Genomic DNA, 13356 nt, shown 5'->3' with positions numbered 1-13356 from the left:
ATCTATATTTTATACTATTTTTAACTCTCGTGGCAACGTACGGACACATACCTTATATATTATAAACAGTTAAACTATGAACTATATGATATTAGATATTACAAAAGGCAAATATATTAGGCCTAAGGCTGTAAAAGAGAGAGAGAGAGAGAGTGACAGCCCTCCACATTAACTTGTCAAGTTTCAGGTACAATTACGCGTAGCAATTTGCTGAAGCTTGTAAGGGCTACAACTCCGCATCAGGGCTCGTTTGGAAAGCTCAAACCACGGGATGAACCCCCGGCCTTTTCCCTGGGACACTCCCCCACATGGAAATAAGCCCCGGGCCTAGACGACGTGCCGTTTGGAAGCCCAACAACGTTGGAAAGTCCACCCGACCCCGGCCTTTTCCACGGGTAAAGCTTCCTCGAGTCCGGGCGTCGCTTCCCAGGCACGACTCCATCCCCCTCTCTCTTTCTCTCTCTCTCTTCGACGACTCCGCCGCTGTCTTCCACTCGGGGGCCGCCGTCCCTGTCGTCTTCCGCCCATCACTGTCTTCTTCGCTCCACCACACTTGGGAGTAAGTCCCCCCCCCCCCCCCCCCCCATCTCCTACAACATAGGGTTTCTTGTTCGTTGTCTTGTGATTTCTTGGTTGAGTCCTCAAGTTCGTGCGCCGTCTTGACCTTGCCAGCCGCCAAGTTCAGTTTAGGAGCTGTGTGATTGGTATATGTGTGCCAAGTCCCCAAGTTCTAAAGGGAGCTCCCAAGTCTGAGGCGTCCCTGTCCCTCCTGTCACTGGTCGCTGGCGCGCTCCGCAAGCCTACAACTGTTGCGCATTCCTGAGTAGGCTGCACGGTTAGCGCTCGCCCAGTAGTCCTAGATCTGCATGGTTAGGCGTCCATGTTCAAGCATGTAACTGTATATTCTGCTAGCACATGCACCTCACATATGTTAGATTAATTGGACTTGGCCTATAATTATTCTAGCAATTAATTAAATAATTCTAAAGACCCACGATAAGCGTGAGAGTAGAATTAGTACCACACATTTTCGAAGAATCAGTAGCGGTTTTGCAGTACGATTAGTGAATTACTCATATTTATTTATACACACCATGTCGAATGCGATATCTTGTTTCTGAATTATGCATGCTTTGTTGTCCATGGCGGTTGTTCAGCTAAGTTAGCAGTAGGTTGCCGTGGTGTGGTTATGGTATACTAATTATATGAAGTGCATTATACCGGGTGGCGAATGGGAATTGCAACAGTTAATTATATGGGGCAGTGTACTGTTTTTTCTTTCAATTTTTTTTTGTTGCCACCACACATTGTTACATCTTCATTTCGTTCCTCTTTTATCGAACGGTTTACTTTCAGAAATCTAGCTACTGGATCATCATGCATGTGTGATATATTCCAATTCAATAATCTGTGAATGTCACCATTCAGTTGGTGACTGCCAGGCGTTGACTGTTAGCTCTTCAAAGTAATCTGTGAATGTCACCATTCAGTTGTTGGATCAGTACTCGTGCAGCAGTAGGGAAAAAACAGTGCCTGGACACCTGCTTCCAAACAGCAACGGGGAAGAGGTGAAAAGCTGCCCTGCGAAACAAAGTGGATTGGAAAATCCAATTAAATCCACGTTGGGGTTTCCCTTCCCTGGGCTATTAGCCCCTTGATGCAAAACGAGGCCTCAGTGACTTCATTGTGCCTCCTTGTTTAGATTCACTGTTAACATAAGACACCTTGACTTCAGTGTGTTTTACGCTTTGTTCCTTCTTGTCCTTGATATATCACTCCTGTTGCAGATGATGGTTCATTTCCTTCGCCTTTAACCTCCAGCTAACACTGCTCTTGCCTTCCTTTCCTGCCCGCAGAACGCAGCGATGGATGGCCAGCCAGGTGCTGCTGCGTTGTCGAGTCCTGGTCCGAGAGTAAAAGCAAGCCTGGTTCTGGGATCCGAATCGTTCGCTATCAACTCCGAGTTCGGTACCCTGTCGGAGCAGCTGGCCGCGGTGAAGGAGAAGAGCATGGCGGTCCTCAAGGAACACATCGCCAGGCACAATGCTCCGAACGAGGTCCCCGACGAGGCCGCCGAGGGCGAGTCTGACAGTGAGGGCGAAGCGCCGCTTGTCGACAACCCGCCGAAGAAACCTAAGAAGCAGAAGTGACCGTCTCTAGTCATGCACTTGACTTTTTTTTTTTTGCCATGCGTTGCTTGTGTAACGCCAGACTGTTGTCAGTCACAATAGCAATATGCAGGTGTTAGCACTCACTTGCTGTTCGTACCACTATCATTAGTTCTGCTTCTCTGTCATGTGTTCATATTTTTCTTCCCATACACTTGCAAGGGTGTTCTTGTCTGTCGGTGTGCTGCACGCTCCGTATATCTGTAGCAGAAACACAATTCACTAACAGCTTGGTTTGAGGAATGGGTTAGCCTATCATCTTCTCAGTCAATTTTTTGTTTGGTTTATAGAATGAAATGAGTTGATCCATCAACAATTAGTAATAGCAGCTGTAACACAGAGCTAGCTGGTTAATTCTGTCCCCGAAGGAGTATGGTTTCCTCTCGGTGGTTATTATCCAGTAACTCAGCCGGCAGGAAACTACTGTTCTGTGGCTCTCAGGCTGAATGGTGATGGTGAGGTGATCAAGTTCCCAGGACAATCTCAGGCGATGAGCAAGTTCAATGCAGCTCCGGAGCTGCTCGTCTCTGACGGAGACCTGACAAGCCTTGGGGCAGTGGTAGACCGGTAGCTCGATGCCATGCGCGGCGGGTTCTTGTTTTGCTGGTCGAGTTTTGGGGTGTTTTGGTATGTGTTTAGTCGGGTTCGCTGGGCGATATGCCACCCCTGTGTTGTACTAATGAACATGTTATTACAATTTACATGCATGTTTGGTCAGTGAACTCTAAAACAAATTGTTCCATGCATCTTTGCTCAGTTTGGTGACCCTAAAGTACGTAGCATCTCCCCACCCCCTGAAAATCCAGTCTGGGCTGGTGGGCAGGATCGGGAGCGGGATTGTTGTGCGAGATCGGACGGCTGAGGTTATAGAATGGTACGATGAACGATTGAGATCATAGAACGGCAGACTATCCTTGCAACCTTAATAAATAGTAGAGATTAGGACATACTTCATATGTCATTAATGCAAGAGATCAGTGACGGATAATTATTATGTATATACCAAAATAAACACATTTGTACCATTAGTGATATCTTGATAAGGTAATTATTTATTTTTATAATTAATTATTAAATATGAACATCGTCACATGTAAGTTTAACAGGTCCCCGTAGGAACGAGTAATGCTCCCCATCTCCGTCCCCGTTTATCCGTCAAGGAATTTTTTTTCCGTTTACATCCCATGAAGAAAAAATTTCTCATCATTATCCTCTAATGAAAGAATTCTCCGTATGGAAGCGGGGAACGGGTCCCCATTGCCATTTTTACTCAACACCCGTTAACTGACATGTGGGCCATACTGTCTCTGTAGGCCATCCTAACTGTTACAACCCAGTAACTACTAAATGATTTCCATAGCTATCACTTCATCAAGAAATCAATTATATAGAAACTATAAGGTCAAAGCTAATTTTGTTGTTGTTTTGATGTCGCAACAAATGTGGATGTGACGACGTGGCCAGTGAGGTGCGTGTGGATTCCACAAATGAAAACTGAATGCTCATCACAACTTCAAAATAGTGATATCTTGTGTCTTTATTGTATGTGTAGACCTAATTTCTCATGAGTAAACAATGTCCTTTTTGTCCATTAATTTTCTTGCGATGCCATTAAATTGTTTATGTGATAGCTAAATTAATACTACGGAGGGTTGTACCGTTCTCGCAACAATAACTTTTTCACGCCCGGTTCGAACTTTCTAGCGCATCGACGTGGGTAACTCAGCCTCCGTCCAATCACATCACTCCACGTGTCCACCAAGGAAGGCGCCCACGAGATCCCAGCCCTTGGAGCACGCAGATCTTCCCATCGGACGGCAGAGGTCCTCCCTGCGCCTCCCCCCCGCTCGGGCACCACGTCAAGTTCACTGGGTCGCCCACTGAAAAATCGCCACGTGGACAGTATCCAATCGGCGCCGTCCGCTCGTCCACGTGGCCGGATCGCACCCGCGTGGACCGGGCGCACGGGTCTCCTGGCCCCGGCCCATTTTAAGGCGTTTCCTCTCCGGCGCAGAGCGGGTAGCGGGACGAACTCGTCACTGGTGTGGGCCGTGGCTGTACGCCGCAGAGTGAAGCGAGACGAGACGACGATGCGCAAGTGGGCGCTCTCCTCCGCGCTCCTCCTTCTCTTCCTCCTCACCACCCTCCCCGACCCAGGCATGTCCCCGCCCGCCGGAGATCTCCAGTTCTTGTGTGTTCGGTTGATGTATTTTGTTGTGTGTGGTTTCTCGATCCCGCTGTTCTCGACGCGATCGGGGGCAGATTCCGTCTCGCTCGGTCACTAATTAGCTTTGCCCGTCGGCTCATGTTTTGCGTAGTGTTTCCGCCTAGTTCATCTGCATATAACCACCCTGTGGCATGGATCGTGCGGTAATTTTCTGTCTGAAAATGCTCGGTCGTAGCTGCTAGGCTCGTTGGAGCAGAGGATGGTGTGGTGCCACTGTCTCTGCTAGAAAATTTGTGTTGGTAGATCTCGCGTTTAGAATTGCCGCTAGATGGGGAAGTGAGTGGCTCCTTCTCTTCGATCCAATTCCAATGTAACTTCACCCCTCTTTTACCTTTCACCTACCTGGATCTTATCTGCGGTAAATGCACTGCTCATTTGACTGACCCAGTGCTCTAGTATATCAAACTTTTCTTAGTAAATTCAAGTCCCTATCAGCTCTGGTTTCTATCTATTGTGCTGTGCCTGCATACCAAAAGCATACATATAAGTGGAAGTTCAATCTTCTGATCCTTGTGAAATTTCAATCTTGTTCTGACCCTGCCTCTACTGCAGCTAAGAAGCTACAGGTGAATGCGGAAGAGAGCAGCGATGACTTAGCTAACCCACCCAAGGTAGAGGAGAAGCTTGGTGCTGTCCCTCATGGCCTGTCCACCGACTCTGAGGTTGCCCAGAGGTGCGCACGGCCTTCTCATCACTGCTTTGTGATGCTATCGACACTTTTGTGAACAGTATGATTTTGCTGCGTGCAGGGAAGCTGAGTCTATCTCTAGGAAGACTCTTAGGAGCTCCGCCGAGAAGTTTGAGTTCCAGGCTGAGGTGTCCAGACTCATGGACATCATCATCAACTCACTCTACAGCAACAAGGATATCTTCCTGAGGGAGCTCATATCCAATGCCTCTGATGTATGTATTGCTTCTGACCCCTGTGTTTATTCTGCATTGTGGATGGTCGAAATTAACTGTGGTGTTCTGCATGTCTGTAGGCATTGGATAAGATCAGGTTCCTTTCCCTTACTGATAAGGAAGTTCTGGGTGAAGGTGACACTGCAAAGCTTGAGATTCAGGTAATTTCAATGTCGAGAGACCATTTTTCTTTTGTCTGGCATCATATCTTGCTTTAGACTTGGGCTTGATGGCATCTGATATATGCTTATGCAGATTAAGTTGGACAAAGAGAAGAAAATCCTCTCCATTCGGGATAGGGGTATTGGTATGACCAAGGAGGATCTTATTAATAACCTTGGAACCATTGCTAAGTCTGGCACTTCAGGTATTGTTTTTTCATCTGTCAGGCTGATTTGTGCAATCCAATATTTGTTTAATATGATAATCTGAATATTTGTTTAATATTACTGTTCTTTCATCTTATGCTTTCAAATAATTTGAATTGTTTGCAATTTTTTTGCAGCTTTTGTCGAAAAGATGCAGTCTGGAGGTGACCTCAATCTTATTGGACAGTTTGGTGTTGGCTTCTACTCGGTGTACTTGGTTGCTGACTATGTCGAAGTGGTCAGCAAGCACAATGATGATAAACAGTAAGTTACCGCTGCTGCTTTTTTTGTTCATTTCTCGTTTTACTTATGTGCTTGCCTCACGGTATTTTGGTGCTGTACTCTTTTAGATATGTTTGGGAATCAAAAGCTGATGGATCGTTTGCTATCTCCGAGGATACATGGAATGAACCCCTTGGCCGTGGAACCGAGATAAGATTACATCTGCGAGATGAGGCCAAGGAGTACTTGGAAGAGGATAAGCTTAAGGTATTGCCATACTCATTTGTCTTTTATTTGGGTTAGTTGGTTTCTGCTGCAAATATACAATGGTCACCGAGGTTGTTTTAGCTGTTATCTGTATTTCATCTTAAGTCCAATCGTGTTGTCTGAAACCAGCATCTTCTATTAGACTTGGACATGACGCCAACAGTGCTAACTAGGAATTTTAACAAGGTCTTTTCAGAAGTCATGTCGTCAATATGTTTTATTTTTAGAGTAATGGCAGATTGCTTAGCAACTGTCCCTGTCAATAATTTTACATTTTCACTCGGTGCATTCATTAACCAGGAGATAATTTTCGTGGTACTGTGTGAGGGTTAGTGAAACATATTTGAGTACTTATTTTTCCTGTCCACTATTTGGGCTGGACATATTATACTGAAACACATCTCTTATATAGACCTTATTTGTGCATCTGTTGTTGTTACAAGTGTTTAATTCGAACTCACTTTTATGTAGGATTTGGTTAAGAAGTACTCTGAGTTCATCAACTTCCCTATCTATTTGTGGTCAACCAAGGAGGTTGATGTTGAAGTGCCAGCTGATGAGGATGAGACAAGTGAAGAAGAGGATTCGTGTAGGTCTCTAGTGAAGTTTTTTTTTCCAGATATGGTAGTTGTGTGTGTGTGGATGCTAATGCATCATGTGTTTCTTAACAGCCCCAGAAACTACAGAAGAAGAGACAGAAGAAGATGAAGAGAAAGAGAAAAAGCCTAAGACGAAGACGATAAAGGAGACTACTTCTGAATGGGAACTTCTGAATGATATGAAGGCTGTATGGCTTCGCAGCCCGAAGGAGGTTACTGATGAGGAATACTCGAAGTTTTACCACTCACTAGCCAAGGTAATACTGTAGTGATGAATTAGTAGTACCGAATGATTTTTTTATTTTTTTTGGTCAAAGAAAGCTTTTGTTTGTTGGTCTTGTTGATGAAACATTTGTATAACTTCATAATAATTATTTTTCAGGACTTCGGTGATGACAAGCCTATGGGTTGGAGCCACTTCACTGCTGAAGGAGATGTTGAGTTCAAAGCTTTGCTCTTCATTCCACCGAAGGCTCCGCATGATCTCTATGAGAGTTACTACAACAGCAACAAGTCAAACCTCAAGTTGTATGTTAGAAGAGTGTTCATCTCTGATGAATTTGATGACCTTCTTCCGAAGTATCTCAGCTTTTTGAGGGTACTATATTGCTACTTCAAGAGCAAATATACAATTAATTTGAAAGGCATATGTTATACTAAATCTTACAGTGATATTCTCTCTAGGGTATTGTTGACTCAGACACACTGCCGCTGAATGTGTCACGAGAAATGCTCCAACAACATAGCAGTCTGAAGACTATCAAGAAGAAGCTGATCCGCAAAGCTCTTGACATGATTAGGAAACTTGCTGAAGAAGACCCTGATGAGTACAGCAACAAGGATAAGACAGGTAATGTCTTTCCCCCCCTGCTGTGAATGCAAGTCACATGCTCTATATTTGTCATTACAATGCTAAAAGTAGGAACAACTGTAATCAGATGAAGAGAAAAATGAGATGGAGGAGAAGAAGGGCCAGTACGCCAAGTTCTGGAATGAGTTTGGCAAATCAATCAAGCTGGGTATCATTGAAGACGCAACTAACAGGAACCGCCTTGCGAAGCTTCTTAGATTTGAAAGGTTTGTCCTTTCCTACTATTTTCCAAACGCTGTAGCTTTAATTGTATGTACCGGGCTGGGAAAAAAAAAGCTGATCTGATATTTGCTTGCCTCAGTACCAAGTCGGATGGCAAACTTGCCTCCCTTGACGAGTACATTTCAAGGATGAAGCCAGGGCAGAAAGACATCTTCTACCTCACGGGAAGCAGCAAAGATCAGCTGGAGAAGTCTCCGTTCCTGGAGAGGCTAACCAAGAAGAACTACGAGGTATATATGTATGCTGCTGGTTTATCCACTTTCATTACAGTGTGGGGTCTGGAATACAGCTTGAGAAGTACCAACGCTGCGCTTGTTTTGTTTTGTTTTGTTTTGTTTTTGCAGGTCATCTTCTTCACCGACCCTATGGACGAGTACCTGATGCAGTACCTGATGGACTACGAGGACAGGAAGTTCCAGAACGTGTCCAAGGAGGGCCTGAAGCTGGGCAAGGACTCGAGGCTCAAGGACCTCAAGGAGTCGTTCAAGGAGCTGACGGAGTGGTGGAAGAAGGCCCTGGAGAGCGAGAGCGTGGACTCGGTGAAGGTCAGCAGCCGGCTGCACGACACCCCCTGCGTCGTCGTCACCTCCAAGTACGGGTGGAGCGCCAACATGGAGAAGATCATGCAGGCGCAGACGCTGTCGGACTCGAGCAAGCAGGCGTACATGCGCGGCAAGAGGGTGCTGGAGATCAACCCCAGGCACCCCATCATCAAGGAGCTCCGCGACAAGGTCGCCCAGGACAACGAGGTACCTAATTACCTTAGCTAGCTCTAGCTGCACTTGCTCGTTAAACCATGGGAGCTAGCATGCATGCGTGGGAGGATGAAATGAAACACGATGCTGATTCGTTTGTTCGTTGGTTCGTAAAACAACAACAACAGAGCGAGGAGCTGAAGCAGACGGCGAGGCTGGTGTACCAGACGGCCCTTATGGAGAGCGGGTTCAACCTCCCCGACCCCAAGGAGTTCGCGTCCAGCATCTACAAGTCGGTGCACAAGAGCCTGGACCTGAGCCCCGACGCGGCCGTGGAGGAGGAGGACGAGGCCGAGGAGCAGCCGGAGGTGGAAGAGAAGGAGCCGGCGGCCAAGGAGGGGTCGGAGCCGTCCTTCGACAAGGACGAGCTGTAGTCGGCGTGCTGTGGTCTCGTCTCGTCTTCGGGATCTGTTTTGAAGTCTAGCTGTAGCTCCCGTTTAGTTGAGATATCGGGGAGCCCACTCACTGCCAGCTTTGTGTTTAGGAACGTGATACGGGATCTTTTTTTTTTTGTTGCCTGTCTTTGTACTTGTACAAACCTCAGTTCAGTGACTCGGTCTAATTACCGGCTCCGATTAGTGAACTGTTTCTGTCTGATTAGTGAGCTCACCGACATCCATAGGGTGGCGCTCCCTCCCTTCTAATTTAACTTGTATTCTTAAGTTCAGCTGCTCAGCTTTTGTAGCTTCGGTCGGATTTATATGAAGATACAAAAATACAAACCATGTTTATAGCAAGTTAAAAAAAACACGTGTGACTCTTTGATCGAAATAGTAGCTACCTGTTCAACAACTCTTGCCACAGTAAAAAAAACGGAAAACATAATGGAAATCTCTAAGCCAAGCCTGCCAGTTGGCAAGGTAAACACCACCTGCCAACAGGCGATGGTCACCACCACCGTCGCCACGACATCGCCGAGAAGACGGCGAGCGTCTGCAGGAGCGCCGCCACCGCGTCCCTCCTCGCCGTCAAGCTGCCTGCTGCGCCCCCAGAGCACTCCATCGTCGAGGCCGAGGGAGGAAGGCCCGCCGCCTCGGGATTCCCTCCTGATTTTAGGCTGCATCGGCCAGGCCGCAAGCGCCGCGACAATGAGGATAGTTAAGGGATCAATGTTTAGTGGAACCATATGTGTTTATGATTTGTGGGTTCGATGTGGATGGTATATTGGCGGTAAAATTGACAATGACATGATCAAACATACCCAAAAAAAAACACAAGTTTGATCACTTATAAAAAGAAAAAAAATTAAAAGGGTCGTGGCTGCGTGGTGGGCTGGTGGCATGGCATGTACACGCACGACGGCCCCGGGCCCCGGCTCTATCACGTCAAGACGACGCCTCCTCTTTATTAAAAAAAACATATTTTGGTTATTTGATTGAAACGGGTTGTCGCAAGCAAAATGATTGAGCTGTAAACTAGCCACAACTTGCGTCGCAAACGAGTACGTAAAGCCAAGCAGCCCAAGCTAAGCTGCGGATCTGAACCGGTCGTTTGACTTCGGCTTCGTTTTGGAACGTCGTTTCAAAATTTTGCAAGTGGTTTTACCTTCCGTCCGTGGTAAACGGAACCACAGTGACGAGAGCACGAAAGGGAGACGAGGAAGCAGGCGGGCGGGCGTGTTACCTGGACGCCCTGGGGCAGAAGACGACGTCGTAGCCGCCGCGGCCTGCGGCGGCGCAGGTGAAGGTGGACGTGGCGTCGTCGTACGCGTAGCTGTAGGCGGACGGGCACGCGGCCTTGAAGAAGCGGGAGTATGGCGTGGGCGCGCACGTCGCCGGGGACCCGTACGCGCCGCTGCAGCAGTACTGGGCCGCCGCGAACGCCTCGCACGCGCTCCTGCACGCCACCACGCCCGGCGCCCCGGCCCCCGCCCCCGCCCCCGCGGCGACGCGCAGCTCCGCGGGGCACGCCGCGTTGAGGTCGGCGGCGCACGCCGCGGGGCGGCACCCGCTCCCGTTGGCGGCGCCCGCCCGCGGCGCGACGAGCATCGGCACGTTGAAGCCGTCCACGAGGCTGACGTCGTAGAAGTCGTCGTCGTCGTCGCCGGCGCCGGCTAGCGTGAGCTCGGCCAGCGTGGCCGGCGGCGTGGCCCCGCGGCCGGCGCACTCGACGGCGCCCGAGCCGCAGTCGGCGGTGGCGCACGCGAAGGTGGCGCCCGAGGCGGCAGGCGACGTGGCGCAGAGCGTGCGCGCCCAGACGCGGCCCGACCACGCCGCCGCTACGGTCACCGCGGCCGACCGCCCCGGGGCCAGCGCGAAGCCCGTGGTCGACGGCGCCGGCGCGCCGGCGTTGGAGAGGAGGCCCGGCCACACCGTGTAGCCGCAGCTGTTGGTGATAGTCAATGTCGCGGCGTCTGCTCCTGGTGATCGCAATGCTCTCGGTTATCAGTAACACATCGCGGTTTGTATACTCCGAGCTTCGTCAAGCAACAGGAGCTCAGACGCGTGAACATAAGCGCAAGAGAAAATTTTGGCCATTGGTTCCGGGAAGAAAACAACTCCATGTAATGTAACGCAAGGAACAAGTTCAAATGGAAGTGTTTTTTTTTAAGCATGCTGGATGGCTTGACTCTGACAAGTTCAGTGGTTACCTTGGACTTGGAGGAGTAATGCGAAGCAGCAGCAGCAGAGAAGAGGGAGGAGAAGGAGAGGTGCTCCCATGGAGGACGAGGGGATGAAGAAGAAGACAGGTACAGAATTTTAGCTCGTTGACGAGTCATGGCATGCATGGATGAGGTAACTGAGATATTAACTAGAGCAGAGCATCTGATCCCCATCAGCAGGGAGCAGCATGTTAGTATTATACAAATCCAATGCAGGTCCACGCATTTCGGTTTTAGACCGGCCATGCCATCCATGCCAACCTTACCTAAAAATTTACAGGAAAATAAGTCTTAAAAAAACATCACAAAATTAATTTACTCATATTTCTTCTATATCATAAGTATTAATTACCCTAGCCATGTTTCGTTGAAATTGAGTTTGCTTAGCTTCTCAAAGATCCTTGTCAACTTGTCATCGTCAGCACGTTCACTCATCACTGCTTGTTTGGTCACTGGAAACGTGTCTTATATGTCCAAGACACCCTCCACACACATATGCACTGTTTAGAAGTGAAGTATTTTTACAGTTTCTAGACAATACCATAGTTTTTAGCAATATCGTAGTGTTTTGTTGCAATCCTGAAAGCTATGTTTTCAAAACCATGGTATTATAGATACCATCGTATTTTTGGAGTATTAAAAACTCTAGTCCAACCTAAAGTTTTAAAGCATGACTAGCTTTTGTTTAACCATAGTTTACAATGTTATATTCAAACAATATTTCTTAAAACCATGGTATTTTTTGGAACTGCCAATACTACGGTATTATCATAACAATTGTAAAGTATAATATTGTAAAACTATGATTTTGAGAAACATTATTGCTAAACAAGTCCTAACAAGCGAGTTATTTTATGAATTCGTCGAAACAACAACATAGATATATGTATAAATATCAATATAATCACATATATTTATACTCTTCATTGTAAATTATAAGACGCTAGATACAATGTTTTAATTATATACACGATATATAAACATATACTAGTAAACATAATATGTTAATAAAAAGATAAAAATATTTTACAATTTAGAGTGGAAGGAGTAGCAGCAGTGCAAAAGAGATGTTAAAAATGTCTCTTCGTGCAGCTCTATGATCCCAAGACAAGATGGCCTACAACAATATCCAGCGCCAGGTCTGGCGCGAAAGGCCTACGAAGCCTGCAGCCCATAAAGTCCACGATCCCAACTCATGTGGGCTGCCAGGATCGCGGTCCGTTTTTCATGTGGGCTGTCTTCAATATGGGCCCCATGGTCGCAACTGGCCCTGGGAACGGACCAGACCACCGAGCGCGCTCCGGCGACTCCACTCCACCGCCGGCGCAGCTACGTCTACGTGGCTGCTGCTACGGTGCTACCAGCACTGGTCCGTCTCCCACCTTCGCGGCCGGAACCCCGCCCCGGACCCCGACGGCGCCGCCCTGATCCGGCTCCGGACCGCCGCGGCGCGGTCGTAGCGCGCGCGCTCGTCGGGGTCCGCGAGCGTGGCGTACGCGGCGTGCAGGCGGATGAACCCCTCGTCGCCGCGGCCGCCGCAGTCCGGGTGCACCTCCCTCGCCAGGCGCCGGTACGCCGCCTTGATCTCGCACCGGCTCGCGCCGGCCCCGACCCCGAGCACCTCGTAGTGCGTCCTCGCCGTCGCCGTCGCCGGAGTCGCAACCGCGGACGCGCGGCGGGCCACGCACCGGCCGCCGCGCCGCGCCCCGCAGCTCGGGAGCCCCGCCGTCGACGCGAGCGACGGAGCCATTGCTTCCTTTATCGTCTGTTCGTCCTCGGCCTCGCCTGCCGTGCGTGCGCGTGCGTGTGGCCGGTGTTCTTGGTTTCTTGGAGTGTGTCTTCGGGGGCTACGGTGCCGGACTCCGATGTGCGCCGTGGGATTTATAGGGCGGTGGCGACGAGGGGCCTGTGGGCTGTGGTGGTGCTTACGCGTCCACCTCTGAACTGATCTTATCCGCGGGAGGATGGAGATGGAGACGGAGATTCTCTCACTCTGCTGACTCATCTCCACCAGTGTGCCTGATGACTGCCTGCTTCGGCACCTGTTGCTTTCGCCATTGGACCCGGCAGCTGCCATCATTGCGGTTGCGGCTTGCCAACTCCCTCCTCGGCCCCTCCAGGAACAGGAGAAGTCTTATTCCTGATCATGTTA

The 13356-nt window shown here is 48.8% G+C and overlaps 4 protein-coding genes across 5 annotated transcripts; 2 read left to right on the top strand and 2 right to left on the bottom strand.

The window, feature by feature from the left end:
• The first annotated feature begins 428 nt into the window (after positions 1 to 428).
• Positions 429 to 2439, top strand: LOC100274819 (uncharacterized). Of its 2 annotated transcripts, none has more exons than NM_001149088.2 (2): positions 429 to 559; positions 1857 to 2434. In NM_001149088.2, exon 2 carries the CDS (start codon positions 1866 to 1868, stop codon positions 2148 to 2150), a length of 285 nt encoding a protein of 94 aa, NP_001142560.1. In that variant the 5' UTR covers positions 429 to 559; positions 1857 to 1865; the 3' UTR covers positions 2151 to 2434. The 2 variants fall into 2 exon arrangements, with proteins under 2 accessions (NP_001142560.1, XP_008681575.1); XM_008683353.4 differs by lacking the exon at positions 429 to 559 and adding an exon at positions 594 to 835 and having other exon boundaries at positions 1857 to 2439.
• Positions 2440 to 4193: 1754 nt separating this feature from the next.
• LOC100279926 (uncharacterized) lies at positions 4194 to 9184 on the top strand. The gene is made up of 15 exons (NM_001352975.1): positions 4194 to 4325; positions 4948 to 5068; positions 5145 to 5298; positions 5379 to 5459; positions 5554 to 5665; positions 5804 to 5930; positions 6017 to 6155; positions 6627 to 6744; positions 6827 to 7011; positions 7137 to 7352; positions 7439 to 7604; positions 7693 to 7831; positions 7927 to 8077; positions 8192 to 8596; positions 8731 to 9184. The coding sequence occupies exons 1-15, from the start codon at positions 4259 to 4261 to the stop codon at positions 8974 to 8976; spliced, it is 2427 nt and encodes an 808-aa protein (NP_001339904.1). The 5' UTR covers positions 4194 to 4258; the 3' UTR covers positions 8977 to 9184.
• A 126-nt stretch (positions 9185 to 9310) lies between these two features.
• LOC103626457 (thaumatin-like protein 1b) lies at positions 9311 to 12005 on the bottom strand. Its single transcript, XM_008646866.3, has 3 exons — positions 11193 to 12005; positions 10226 to 10961; positions 9311 to 9659 (listed from the first exon to the last, which is right to left on the bottom strand). Exons 1-3 carry the CDS (start codon positions 11260 to 11262, stop codon positions 9491 to 9493), a joined length of 975 nt encoding a protein of 324 aa, XP_008645088.1. The 5' UTR covers positions 11263 to 12005; the 3' UTR covers positions 9311 to 9490.
• A 132-nt stretch (positions 12006 to 12137) lies between these two features.
• On the bottom strand, positions 12138 to 13047 carry LOC100281085 (chaperone protein dnaJ 11). The gene has a single exon (NM_001154004.2). The coding sequence runs from the start codon at positions 12952 to 12954 to the stop codon at positions 12562 to 12564; it is 393 nt and encodes a 130-aa protein (NP_001147476.2). The 5' UTR covers positions 12955 to 13047; the 3' UTR covers positions 12138 to 12561.
• Between the last annotated feature and the right edge of the window lie 309 nt (positions 13048 to 13356).

Source organism: Zea mays, chromosome 5 (genome assembly GCF_902167145.1).
Source record: "Zea mays cultivar B73 chromosome 5, Zm-B73-REFERENCE-NAM-5.0, whole genome shotgun sequence".
NCBI lineage: Eukaryota > Viridiplantae > Streptophyta > Magnoliopsida > Poales > Poaceae > Zea > Zea mays.
The sequence above is the reverse complement of the archived record's forward strand: the minus strand, read 5'-3'. Positions and strand labels throughout refer to the sequence as shown.

Bases quoted from the DNA above. Each gene is read 5' to 3' on its own strand.
- LOC103626457 (XM_008646866.3), bottom strand. From the start codon at position 11,262: ATGGGAGCACCTCTCCTTCTCCTCCCTCTTCTCTGCTGCTGCTGCTTC. The intron at 10,962-11,192 runs GTAACCACTGAA...TGCGATCACCAG, and splicing joins ATTACTCCTCCAAGTCCAAG to GAGCAGACGCCGCGACATTG. The intron at 9,660-10,225 runs GTAACACGCCCG...TGGCCGATGCAG, and splicing joins TTCTGCCCCAGGGCGTCCAG to CCTAAAATCAGGAGGGAATC.
- LOC100274819 (XM_008683353.4), top strand. From the start codon at position 1,866: ATGGATGGCCAGCCAGGTGCTGCTGCGTTGTCGAGTCCTGGTCCGAGA.
- LOC100279926 (NM_001352975.1), top strand. From the start codon at position 4,259: ATGCGCAAGTGGGCGCTCTCCTCCGCGCTCCTCCTTCTCTTCCTCCTC. The intron at 4,326-4,947 runs GCATGTCCCCGC...CCTCTACTGCAG, and splicing joins CACCACCCTCCCCGACCCAG to CTAAGAAGCTACAGGTGAAT. The intron at 5,931-6,016 runs GTAAGTTACCGC...GTACTCTTTTAG, and splicing joins AAGCACAATGATGATAAACA to ATATGTTTGGGAATCAAAAG.
- LOC100281085 (NM_001154004.2), bottom strand. From the start codon at position 12,954: ATGGCTCCGTCGCTCGCGTCGACGGCGGGGCTCCCGAGCTGCGGGGCG.